At 40.2% G+C, this 12,847-nt stretch overlaps 1 protein-coding gene across 1 annotated transcript in view; it reads right to left on the reverse strand.

Moving 5' to 3' along the window:
- Positions 1-816: 816 nt before the first annotated feature.
- CLU (clusterin) overlaps positions 817-12,847 on the reverse strand; it is a 32,359-nt gene continuing 20,328 nt past the window's right edge. The window contains exons 5-9 of the mRNA XM_044663771.1: positions 11,263-11,692; positions 8,773-8,880; positions 5,012-5,241; positions 2,448-2,629; positions 817-1,087 (exon numbers count right to left, since the gene is read on the reverse strand). Coding sequence (XP_044519706.1) covers positions 1,069-1,087; positions 2,448-2,629; positions 5,012-5,241; positions 8,773-8,880; positions 11,263-11,692 — 969 coding nt within the window. The 3' untranslated portion in view covers positions 817-1,068. The remainder of the gene's footprint in view (positions 1,088-2,447; positions 2,630-5,011; positions 5,242-8,772; positions 8,881-11,262; positions 11,693-12,847) is intronic.

Raw genomic sequence — 12,847 nt, forward strand, 5'->3', positions numbered from 1 at the left:
TCTTCTTCTTCTTCTTCTTCTTCTTCTTCTTCTTCTTCTTCTTCTTCTTCTTCTTCTTCTTCTTCTTCTTCTTTTTTAAATAACCCTTACCTTCCATCTTAGAATCAATTCTGTTTATTGGTTCTAAGGCAGAAGAGCAATAAGGGATAGGCAATGAGGTTGAGTGATTTGCCCAGAGTCACACAGCTAGTAAGTATCTGAGGTCAGATTTGAATTCAGGAAGCCAGTCTTCCTGACTTAAGACGCAATGCTCTAGCTACTGTAACACCTAGTATTCTCTCACGAGGAAACATCCAAATTAGAAAGGCAGCTAGGGGGCAGAGTGAAAAGAAGGCTGGTCCTGGAGTCATCTTCCTGAGTTCAAATCTGGGCTCAGACACTTACTAGCTGGATAAACCTGGGCTAGTCACTTCACTCTTATGCATCAGTTTCCTCATATGTTAAATGAGTGGAGAAAGAAATTAGCTGTGTGACCCTGGGCAATTCACTTAACCCTGTTTGCCTCCATTTCCTCATCTATAAAACGAGCTGGAGAAGGAAATGGCAAACCAGTCCAATATCTTTGCCAAGAAAATCCCAAATGGGGTCATGGAGAGTCAGACATGACTGAAATGACTGAACAGCATGGAGTTAAAAGAGACCTTAGATATTACCTGATCTCCCTTACCCCTTGATTTATTTCATTTTGCTAGTTCTTATTTTCTGGGCCACTGTGATGTGTGTTTTGAAGGTCAGCTTTGTTCTTCTTGAGAATACCTGCTCCCCATTCCCACTCCCCAAGAGTGAAAAGTGAACATATGAGCCACATCCAGGCCATCAGTGTCAAGTTTTTAGTTTATTGAGTTAGTTGTTCAGAGAGGGAGGTATCTCCCTACAGCAGCAAAGTACAGGCGTTAACAGTGTGAAATCTGGAAGTGCAGGCAGATGTAGGGTGTGGAAGGGGCTTATACCAGATCAAGGTCCCCTTGATCCCCCCACCTGAAGTTGGTGTCTAGATAGCATGCAGGAACCTTTTGGAGAAGCTGCGGGATCTGGATTCAGTCAGCCAAAAGGTAGGGAAAGCCCCCTTCACACGATTTGATTTTCCCTGAAGAAAATAAAGGGGGAAAAAAGTTCCTTGAGAAAGTGTTGATGAGTTTTCAAACATCCTTATAGACGGGCAACTTCCTTTGGCTGGGGAAGAACACGTAAGTCCCACTAGGAAAGACGGGGCTCCACTAACTGGGGGAGAGCTAAGCAATTTCTAGCACATGGAACTGGTGGAATACTGTAACACCAACAGAAAGGGTGACTATGAAGAATTCTGGGAATACACATGAACTGCCGTGGAGGGAAGTAAGTGATATACAAAATGACTTCAAAACCCTACTTGAACACTAGGCAATTATAATGGCCAAACTTGGCCCAAAAGAAAAGAGGAGAAAACGCCCCTCCTTTCCTTCTTTGCCAAGGTGGGGCACAATAAGTATATAATAACACATAGACAGGTGTCCCTTCCACGTTAGAGGTTTGGTGCCCCTGCAATCTGAAAAATCCATGTACAATTTTTTGGCCTTCCCTTCATACCAGAGAAGAAGTCCAAATTTTTTTCTTTTTCCTTTGTGGGGTGTTTACCTTATTTTAACTTTAAAAAAGAAATTATGCACATTTGTGGCATTTATGGCATTAAAATATGTTGATATAAAGTAATACTAAACATATATTTTATGCATTTCTGAGTTGCTAAGCTTTTTCTGTGTCGTCTGCTGGCCTTCAGGTGTTGTCTGCAATGGTTGCATAATTTCTCCCAAATTCCCGTTTAATTTCTTATGCTGATCTAGAATATATCAAAAACATGATGGGGAAAGTTGCAGTGTGGAAGGGATACACACGTATTATTGATGGGTTGGTTAGTTTGCTAACCTTTCTTTCCACTTCCCATCCCCACCTTTTATGCCCATTCTTTGCAATGGGGGATGCTTTCTAGGTACAATTGGGCGGGAAGAACTCTTTTGGAAGTGAAGACAATGAAAACATTAAAATATATATTATTAATTAAAAATTTTTAAAGAAAAATAAATTTAAAAAGAAAAGTCTCTTTATGACTTTTAGCCAGCAAATAAAAAAAGGAAAATAAAATGGTAAATTTGTCTTGGCTTCTAGATTGAGCTAAGGGGCTTCCACAGAACAAAAAACGTCATAAGTTGTGTACTACACCTTTGAGACAACATGGTGAAGAGAAAAGAGCACTGGACTTGGAATCAGAGGTCCTGAGTTCAAATCCCAGTTCTGTACTTGCTACTTGTCTTGCCTTGAGCAAGTCACTCTCTGGCCCTATTTCCTTCTCTATAAAATTAAGAGACTGGTTGAAGTGATCCTTTTCTGTCTAAATATATGGTCCTACGATCCAAGCTAATAATAGTGAACATCAGGATTGGTCATAGGCATCCCCTGGGCCCTTGACTCACATATCTTTCTTTTTGTATTGTTTAAGAGCTTCTTCCGATACGATCTCCATGAACTTGGGGTCATCCCAGGAGATCTCCGCAGGCACAGTCAGCGTGATTGGTTCAGAGTCGAAGAGCTGCACGACCACTTCTGTGTCAGAGGGTTTGGATGGGTCCTTTGGGTCTGGAGACCTAGAGAACACCTAGGGAAAAGGAGAGCATAAGGGAGAGCACTGGAAGTTTTGGATTTCTAAGTACTGTACTGGAGGATTTCCTAGGTCTCAGATTTGAAAGGGACCAGACACGTTGTATGGTCCTGCCCTGATGGAAAAGCATAAACTTTCTCTGGAACATCCATGAAAACAGTTATCTAGCCAGCCTCCCCTCAACCTCTGGTGATAGGAGAAGGGGAGAAGAAAATAAGCATTTCTAATATACCTACTATGTGCCAAGCACTGTGCTGAGTTCTTTATAAATATTATCTCATTGGCTAACTCTCTACCACTGGAAGCAACACTTTTCATCTGAGGCACAGCTCTAGTTATTTAAAGAGGCAGCTAGGTGGCCCAGCCTGGAGTCAGAAAGATTCATTTTCCCCAGAGTTCAAATTTAGCCTCAGATACTTAGTAGCTGGGTAACCCTGGGCAAATCATTTAACCCTGTTTGCCTCAGTTTTCTCATCTGTCAAATGAGCTGGAGAAGGAAATAGTAAACCACTCCAGTATCTTTGCCAAGAAAACTCTAAATGGCGTCACAAAGAGTTGGGCATGACTTAAAAAAAAAAAAAAAAAAACAAGAACAGGGGGCAGCTGGGTAGCTCAGTGGAGTGAGAGTCAGGCCTAGAGACAGGAGGTCCTAGGTTCAAATCCGGCCTCAGCCACTTCCCAGCTGTGTGACCCTGGGCAAGTCACTTGACCCCCATTGCCCACCCTTACCAATCTTCCACCTATGAGACAATACACCGAAGTACAAGGGTTTAAAAACAACAACAACAACAACAACAACAACAACAACAACAATTCCTCTCCCCCAGAATAGGATCTTCTACCCACAGCCAAGTAAATAAGGCTCTTCACTGGGGGTTTCTTCTCACTTGTGCTGGTCCTCTCAGATGGTTAAAGGCAGTAGGGTTTCCCTCTTTAGAGGCCTTCAAGAAGAGGCCAGATGACTACTTGTCAGATGTATTATCATGGGTTTCATTTTGGGGTTCAACTAGACGGTTGTGGAGGTCTTAAATTCTATGATTCTGTAATGGCCACTCATGAAGCATGGCCCAAAGCAGGCCCTGAACAAGGTTCTTCTATAATTTTGTTCTTGTGTAACTTTCTGTCATCACCACCCAGGGGATTAGGAATCTTTTTTTTTCTCTAAGACTATACCCCTGGGACCGTGATTCTTCCCTGATATTTTTCTTTAAACCCTTATTTTCTGTCAGTATAAATTCTAAGACAGAAGAGAGGCAAGGCTTAAAAGATTCATCCTTTTTCAATTAGAGAGATCAAGACTGAAGGAAAAGAACCAAACTCTATTCTAAAGCTATAACAAAGGTGAACCTGGCTTATTTACCAAATCCTAGCACTAAGAGGGCACCACCTAAAAATCTGGAAGAATCAACTCTGATACTTATTCCATATGTGACCTTGGGTAAGTCACTTAAATATCTGAGTAAATTAGTTAATCTCCCTAGGTGAAAGTTTTCTTATTCATTTTTTAAAAAATGAGTTGGACTAAAAGATGATTAAGGACCCTTTGAGCTCTAGATCTTAAAGCATCATTGATCTAGAACTGGAAAAGAACTCAGTCTAACCTCTCATTTTACAATAGAGGAAATATAATTCTGTGACATAACTCAGGAAGCTCATGGCAATCCATAAGTTTAGAACAGATTGAACATATAAATAGCTTCAGAAAAGATTCTACTATTTAGTAGCTATATATATATATATTTATATAGAGTAGTATATATTTTTATAGAGTAGTATATGTTTATATAGAAAATACCCCAAATAGGCTTTTAGAGAAAACCCACTACTTAGGAAATATCTCCAAACCTTTAAGATTATCATAAAACAAACAGAGAAACAAAGCAATACACCTATGCCCCTCTACATCCTGCACTGGCTAGAAGACCGCTGGTTTCTAAGCCAATGGAGAGTCCATTTAGAGATGTTTCCCAAACCGGTGGGAGCCCTGGGGATCACAGATGTGCAAATTAGCCCACTGTAGAAAGAGACAATAAAATTATGGAGTCTTTTGATTCTTTGCCATGCTGAGAAAAATCAATAAGCATTTCTACTTTTAAAACAGCATGAATATAGTTCCTCTTGAATATTAAGGCTGTATTACTAATACCTATACATGAAACTAAATCTTAGCCTTTTTGGTAGCCTTTTTTTCCCCGCTAGCACTATATTTTAAAAAATTACTGTGGAGAGAAACATCTATCAAATAAAGTCATTCACTTAAAAACAGAATAAGTAAGAATATGGGACTTAAAAAAGAACTGAACTGGTCTGAGGACACATGACTAGGGCATGTAGCAAACCATCCTCGTTCTATTTCATGCTCGTGGAGAGGGAACTTACCGTGGAGACCTGGAGATATTCGCCGTTCTTGATCTTGGTGGCGTTGGCCAGCCGGGACACCCACCCAAACTGCTGGTTCAGTTGGTCCAGGAGGGTGGAGGTATCCAGCATCTTCGCCTGGTACGACTGAAGGAGGTCGTTGTACTGCTTGGTGAACTTTTCTGCTACGCGAAGGGCATCCTCGAACTTTTCCCTCAGATGCGTGTGGTTTGAATCTGTCTCAGAGCAGTCTTTCCACAACAAAGAGGAAGACAGAGAACAGAGACATGAGGTGAATGGGCAAGAATGGAAACTTGGGGCTCCACTGAACTAGGGGCCAGTCTGGGGTATTCAAACTAGGCAGGATGGTATAGTGGCAAGATCGCTGGATTTCAGTTCAAAAGACCACAGGGGCCAAATTCTTGTCCTCGAATTTATTGTCAATGAACCTCTCCAATATGCCTTTTCATTTGTAAGATGAGGATGATAATACTGTGCCGAGTACTTATGTGGAAAGCACTTTGCAAGTTGTGTTTGTGGACTCATGACTCAGTACTTATCGAAAGGTTCCTCAAATAGCCTGACAATTGGCTGTTCTCTCCAGACCCTCGAGCTTACGCACATGTCCTGGATTCTGTCTCCACTCTTGCTCTTTGGGCATCAGGGTTCATTTTTCCTACATGGGTTAGCCACAGGCTAGTCCTTCAGAGTCATCATAGCAGCAAAAAGCATAGAGAATATTCTGTTCTTTTGCTCATCATTCTCTGTTCATTTTACACTCATGAGTAAAAAAATATCCTAAGAAAATGAGAAGGATGTGGATTGGGAGTGGCTCAGTGGATAGAGAACCAGGCCTAGAGACAGGAAGTTTTGGTTTCAAATATGGCTTCAGACACTTCCAAGCTGTGTGACCCTGGGCAAGTCACTTAACCCCCATTGCCTAGCCCCTACCAGTCTTCTGCCTTAGAACCAATATACAGTGTTGATTCTAGGACAGAAGGTAAGAGTTTGGGGGTTCAGTTTTTTTTAAAAGATATGTATTTCAAGCACTCTACTATAAGTGAATGTGCCCCCTCCTGGCTAGTAACATCCAGGTGAAAAAAAAAATCACTGTAAAACTCTGCTTTACAAGGGTGCCATTTTGTCCCATAGAGTCTTAAACCGCTCAGAACAATAAAACACTTTGGTTCCTTTTGTGAAATCTCTGGCAAGAAAGGAGGTTTTTAAAAAATATTTTCCAAATCCTTTTGGGAGTTGTTAAACTAAGCTAATGAGAGGGCTTTAACCTTTCTGTTTTGAAAGAGAAAGGAAATGAAGCAAGCTCCGTGTGGTTGCAAATGCTGCCAAGAATAGGGAATGTTTTCCATCATAAAGAAGTAACTCTTTATACTGAGTAGGGCCCAAAGAGATATTAAAAAAATTATGGAGACAAAGAAGAGCAGGGCTAAAAAAATCAACTTAATGCCATCTTTCTGGTGATAAACAATTCTATTTACCCCTAAAAACACCATACATGTGAGAAAATAAAATGCTTTCCTTGAAGCAACAGTTTAGTTAAGTAATGATTGATATCAGTTGGTTGGCAAAGGCCTTTGCCTGGGTGTTTGTATGTCGAATATATATTACTCTCTTATATATTTCAATACTATTGGGAATTATAATTTCCACAGTGTAGGGACTTCTTTCACCCATGAGGACTATAATCTCTTCATACCTTCATTCCTTATAAAAACAGAAAAGCTAAAGACTTCTCATTTAAAAGTCTTCATGAGTTGGTACGGTGTTCAAAATAAAAAAAGGATCACACCTGCATGGCCAGTCTTCTGGTGATCAATGAGCCTCTTCAGAATGAGCTAGGCTGGTCCTTTAAAGGCAGACACAGTTTTTCGTAGACCCACATACAAAGCCTTTCCAGCAAACCCACAACTCTCACCATTGCCCCACCCGCCATTCACCTCATGCTACTAGAAGTGCAGGTGTGTAAGCTGAGAGTAACCTGTTACAATGGGGCGAATTGTGCAGAACTTAAACCTATTAAGCCATATCTCAGCCACTGAGCTGACCTGGCTTGGAACAGCCTTGAGCACTACTACTCAAAAGCTTGCTATTTCAGGATTTTTCACACAATAGGAAGAAGAAGAAAGGCAGGTTTTCTAGATTCCTGATGGAGTTTGCAGCCCCTCTAGAGAGAAAAATATTTCTTTTGCCTTTACAAAGAGAACAGAAGCAAACTCAGATGTTACTGATTGTGCCCTTCTGACCTTCCCCTTATCAAATCTTCATCTGATTGGTCTAAACTTTCTGTATCAGGAAAGGAGAGCAAAAACTATAACATTCTCTCTCTCATCAAATCGCAAGCTTCGACTCAAAGCATAGCTCAAATTTTTATTGTTCAGTTGTTTCAGACTCTTCATGCCCTCATTTGGGGTTTTCTTAGCAAAAATACTGGAATGGTTTGCTATTTCCATCTCCAGCTCATTTTATAGATGAGGAATTAAAGGCAAACAGGAATAAGTGACTTGCTCAGGATCATCTAGCTAATAATTGTCTGAAGCCAGATTTGAACTCAGGAAGATGAATCTCCATGATTCCAGACCTGGCCCTCTATCTGCTGCACCACCTAGCTGCCCTATAGCTCAAGCACTACCTCCTAAATGAGGCCTTTCCTAACCCTTCAGTTGTTAGCACTCTTTCCCTCCTGAAATTACTTTTTTATATATTTTATATTTACTTATCTGAGTACATGTTATGTCCTCCAGTTAGAATGGAAGTTCCTTGAGGGCAGAAACTTTACAAAAAAATCTTTGTATCCCTCCACAGTATCTGGCACATTGTATTTAAGAGGAACAAATAATTAATGACTAATTGTATTTAATATATGTCTTGTCAAATTGTTGAATTCCAAATGTGGTGATGGAATGTTTGGATCCAGGAAGGGATCAAAAGAAATTATAATTGAATCATTGGCAAAGGAAGTTTGAACCAAAGCAGCATGGGGAGTTAGGAGCCCAGGGCTTCAGCTGAACAGCTTTCTCAATTCTCACCTCTGCCTCTTGGGTTCCCTGGCTTAATTCAACTCAGATTCCACCTATATAGGTTCTACCTTCCCATTCCCCACCTCCCTCCACTTAGTGCCCTCTAAGATTACCTTCTATCTACTCTAGATATCTTGTAGATGTGTTGCCTTCCCTATTAGAACATAAGCCCCTTGAGGGCAGGGACTGAATTTATTTTTGCCTGTTTTTATAACTCCAGGGCTTGGCATAGTGCCAGGAATGTAGTAAGTGCTCAATAAATATTTTTGGAGTGTGGTATCTTGCTCACAGATAGATACATCCTTGAAATGGAATGGCCTTACTGCCTTTTCAGAGGCCCTAAGAGGTCAGACTAGACAGTCGGTTCATTAGAACTGTGACATAATGCAAGGTGCTAAAAAAATGTGGTTATGGATAATTAAACAGAGTTCTAGAGAATAATAACGAGATCATGAATTTAGAGCTGGATGGGATGTTAGAAGTCGTTTTGTGCAGTACCCTCTCACTTTACAAATAAGGAGACTGAAGCCCAATTAGGATAAATGAATTGTCTAAGGTCACAAAAGGTAATAAATGATAGAGCAGAGATTTGAACCTGGGTCTTCTGATTCTAAAATCAGTGATCTTTCCATGGTACTACTGCTACAAAGACTGGAATAAAGGGCATATATGTTCTTTGGGCAATTCGTAGATAGTCATTGAGAAGAATGCTGAACCATGAAAAATATTTTCCCAGTGTTTCCTTACCTACTGACACAATCTCCCGGCACTTCTCACATTGATCCTTCATCTTCAAGCATCCTGCTGAGTTACGACGGATTTCTCGGCATACCATGCGTTCATTGGTGTCATTTTCTGGGACAGAGGAAGAAGAAAATTGCATCATATCCCTGGTCCACCGTTACCAAACCACCAGAAGAAAGGATGTTCCTTTCTTAGACATACATCCCCTTCTCCTCTGAAAATACATTTCTTCATTCATTCATCCCTCCCTTACCTCCCACCACCACCCTAACCCTGAAAACTTATGAACATGTATAGAGACTGAAGCTTATGGGAAGAAAGAAAATTAGTAACCAAAGTATCATTCTTCTAGAAGATCTTAGAGCTTGAAGGAACATTACAAATCACTTAGAGACAAATTCAAACGCAGAGGTTACTTTCCACTCATTTAATTTCTATTCATAGTCTACTTCCAATTTATTTAATTTATTCATGTCCACTGGTGCTGGCCAAGAGATGCTTTGGAGGGTGGCCAAAAATTCAACTAGAGGAAGGAACCAATTCAAATCCTTGTTAAGCACCTACTAATTGCTAGGCACCATGCTATATGCAGGGATACACAAACAAAAATGAAATACCACTTGCCTTCAAGTAGCTTATATTTATCACCAATCAGTAAAGTGGTAACGAGTTTTCCTTGCCCTTAACTTTCTCCTCCAGAAAAGGGGAGTTAATATGATTAAGTAAAAGGGAAAGGAGACAGGAAATGTCTAACTGTCAAGAGCCTGGAGAAGATCATGGGCTCTGATATTGGGAAAACCAGAACAAGGCTGTGTAGGCAGAGAAAGCTGGGGATGGCCACAACCAGCAGCTGCCCATCATAGCACCAGTCTACCCTCACACTCAGATATTTCCTATCTATGTGACACTGTTCATCAATTGAGGAAAGGCCAAACAAATTGTGGTATATGTTGGTGACAGAGTATAATTGTGCTTTAAGAAATGATAAGCAGGATAAATTCAGAAAAAAAAAAACGGGAAAGATCTACATGAACTGATGCACAGTGAAATAAGCAGAACTGAGAGAACTTTGTACACAGTAACAGTAATATTGTCCAATGATCCACTGTGAAAGACTTAGCTACTCTCAGCAATGCAATGATCTGGAACAATCCTTAAGGACTTATGACAAAGAAAGCTATCTACCTCCAGAGAAAGAACTGTGGGAGTTGTAATGTAAAGAGCTGTCTTTCACATCAGTGTATTTATGATTTTATTTAGGGTTTTATATGGGAGTGCTCATTCGACAATGACCAATATGGAAGTATGTTTTGTATGATAATACATGTATGGCCCAGATCAAATTACTTACTGTCTCTAAGTTGGAGGAGAGAACTGAGATGGAGAGATAGCTTGGATTTTGTAGTTCTGGAAAATGGTATGTTGAAAATTATTATTACATGTAATTGGGAAAATAAGTATCTTTGGAAATTGAAAATATATATATATAGAGAGAGATTCTTGGGCCTCTCTCCAACTCTGACAAGTGAGCAGTACTCTTTAGGACAGAATAGGAGCTAATTAAATCATTGATTTAGAACTGGAGGTCCCTAAAGGTTAAGTGATTTGCCCAAGGTCACATGGTTGACAGGGGCAATATTTGAAGCTAAGTCCTCTGACTCCAAATCCTATGTTCTCTTTCTTTGTATTAAAATCTATTTAACTTTAAGACATGACTTAAGCACAGAAACATGTATGAAGTCCCAGCTTTTGTTACTGATCTTGTATAGATCTATGTTAAAAAAATTTTAATTCTGAACTTATATATATATATATACACACACAGAGCAAATTTCACATAGTCAGAACACAAAGACTGGATTCTTGCTGCCTATTTATGTAGATATTATTTCCCTAGGCAAATAGGTGTCTCAGGGAATAGACCTCCTGGCATGGAGTCAGGAACACCTGAGTTCAAGTCCAGATTGGTGTCAGACACTGTGTGACCCTGGGCAAGTCACTTAATGCTGTCTACCTCAGTTCTTCATCTATAAAGTGATCTGGAAAAGGAAATGGCAAACCATTCTAGGATCTTTGCCAAGAAAACCCTAAATGGGGTCTCAAAGGGTTGGACATGACAGAACAACATTGAAAATCATTTCCCCTAACTAAATGTAAACTCCTTGAAGGCAGCATGTTTTCCGCTTTTTTGTTGTTATCCTTAGTGTTCATTTCAGCACCTGGCACATAGAAAGTGTTTAATAAATGCTCTCTGATTGATGGCTCCTAGCTCCCTTACATAAGAATAAGATGATCTCATTTGTCCTGATATTGCAGATATGTGGTTTTTAGGTCCAAGACACACTGAGTTCTCAGAGAAATGTTAGAGTACTTCAAATTGTTAGGAGCAAGGAAAAATGGGGAGGAGAAAGGAAAGGGAAGAAAGAAGAGATAGAATTAACCCAATGTAAGAAGGAAGAATGGGTAAATAGTTCCAACTTATTAACAATCTACCTGGAGAGTGATAGGTGTTGAGATTCCATTCTCTTTCCTTTTCCATAGCCCTCTGGGCACTCTCCATAATCTTCTGGGACATTTCAAGGAAAGGCTGGAACAGGTGTTGGAAACCTGCTGGATGTTGGGAGAAGAAAGGTGGAATTTCGCGGACCACCCTCTGCTTTGAGAAAAATGTAGGTCTGAATGGAGGCCTCGGAGAGTCGCTGAATAATCCTCCGAAGGGGCGGATGATGAAAGGGTGCATGCTCTCTGGGTACAAGAGGCTGCGGAGGAATAATTCATCCATGTTGTGCTGGACCACGTTGTAATTCTCTTCCAGGTTCATCAGCCTGCGTTTTTGTTCCTGATCATTTTTCAGCAGAGTGTCCATTCGGTCCCCATTGAGCCAGATGGAGAAAGGAGAAGACTGGTTCAGGAGCTCCTCTAACTGGGAAAAGCAAAGAAAAGAACCTTTGAGTGCGAAAATCCTCTGGCATCATTCATTCATTGTTTTGGGGAACCAAGTCAGAATGGGAGTATGACTATTTCTACAGGCCAAATGTCCACTGAGGTGAGTGCTAATGATATCAATTTGGGGAGGTGATTTTTATGTGTTTGTTTTAATAAGTATTAAGGAGTCTGCTTCCATCCCTGCCCTAAAGTGCCATAAGTGCTGGGTGTATACTGGAGTTGTAAAGAGCTTTTTCTAGAATGGATAAGATTTATATATCCAAGTATTTTTGTCTGTTTTGATTTACTCAAAACCATCATTTCCATATATTCCCTCTTCTATAGGCAGTGATAGACCATACTGCAGGGAGGGCTCATCCATCTGGGCTGTCCCTTTCACACAACAGGAAACTCATTTTAATTCCAATCACCCTTCATAAATCAGATATAATAAGGAAAAGATAAAAGGAGAGAGAAATGGCCATTTTTAAGTGAGAGATTTTCTGCCTTGCATCCTGAATGTGACTTTCCCCTCTAAATTCTAATGTAATTTTTGTGGCATAGTTATCTATGTCTGGGACTGTATATAAGGGCTGCTGAATTTTAAGCTCCATGAGGGCAAGGACCATGGATTATTATTTGCTGATAGCTAAGCAGACTCCTCAGATTTCTACATTAGCACTTAATCAATCATTAATTGAAAAGACACTAGACTAGACCACTGACCCCCACTCCCTAGTAAAATATAGGCAAAAAAAAAAAAAAAAAAAAAAAAAAACAAAGCAAGGAACCTTCAGAATAGGGAAGCTTTTTCAGGTAAGGGAAATGAGAAAGAAAACCCGGGTCAAGAAATACTCTCCCCATACCTGTCACCACTCAAAGACCCAGAAACTCATCACTAGTTCTGAAGAGATAGCTATTCCCAGTCCCATCATTTATTTGAGCCTGGATTTTTCTGGGACAGGAAAAGAGAAAAAGAAGGACAGGGTTCCATATACTTTTAATATAAAAGGGTTATTTTGTGCACCATCTATCCCAGTTTCTTTTCAAGCTTTAGGGTCTCAAGTTAGTTCCAAGTTAGAGCATAGGGAGGAAATTTATGGGGAACCACTGGCCTGAAGCCATAGAGGTTTTTTTTGGTACTCAAGAAATA

This window comes from Gracilinanus agilis, chromosome 2, assembly GCF_016433145.1.
Source record: "Gracilinanus agilis isolate LMUSP501 chromosome 2, AgileGrace, whole genome shotgun sequence".
NCBI classification, from domain to species: domain Eukaryota; kingdom Metazoa; phylum Chordata; class Mammalia; order Didelphimorphia; family Didelphidae; genus Gracilinanus; species Gracilinanus agilis.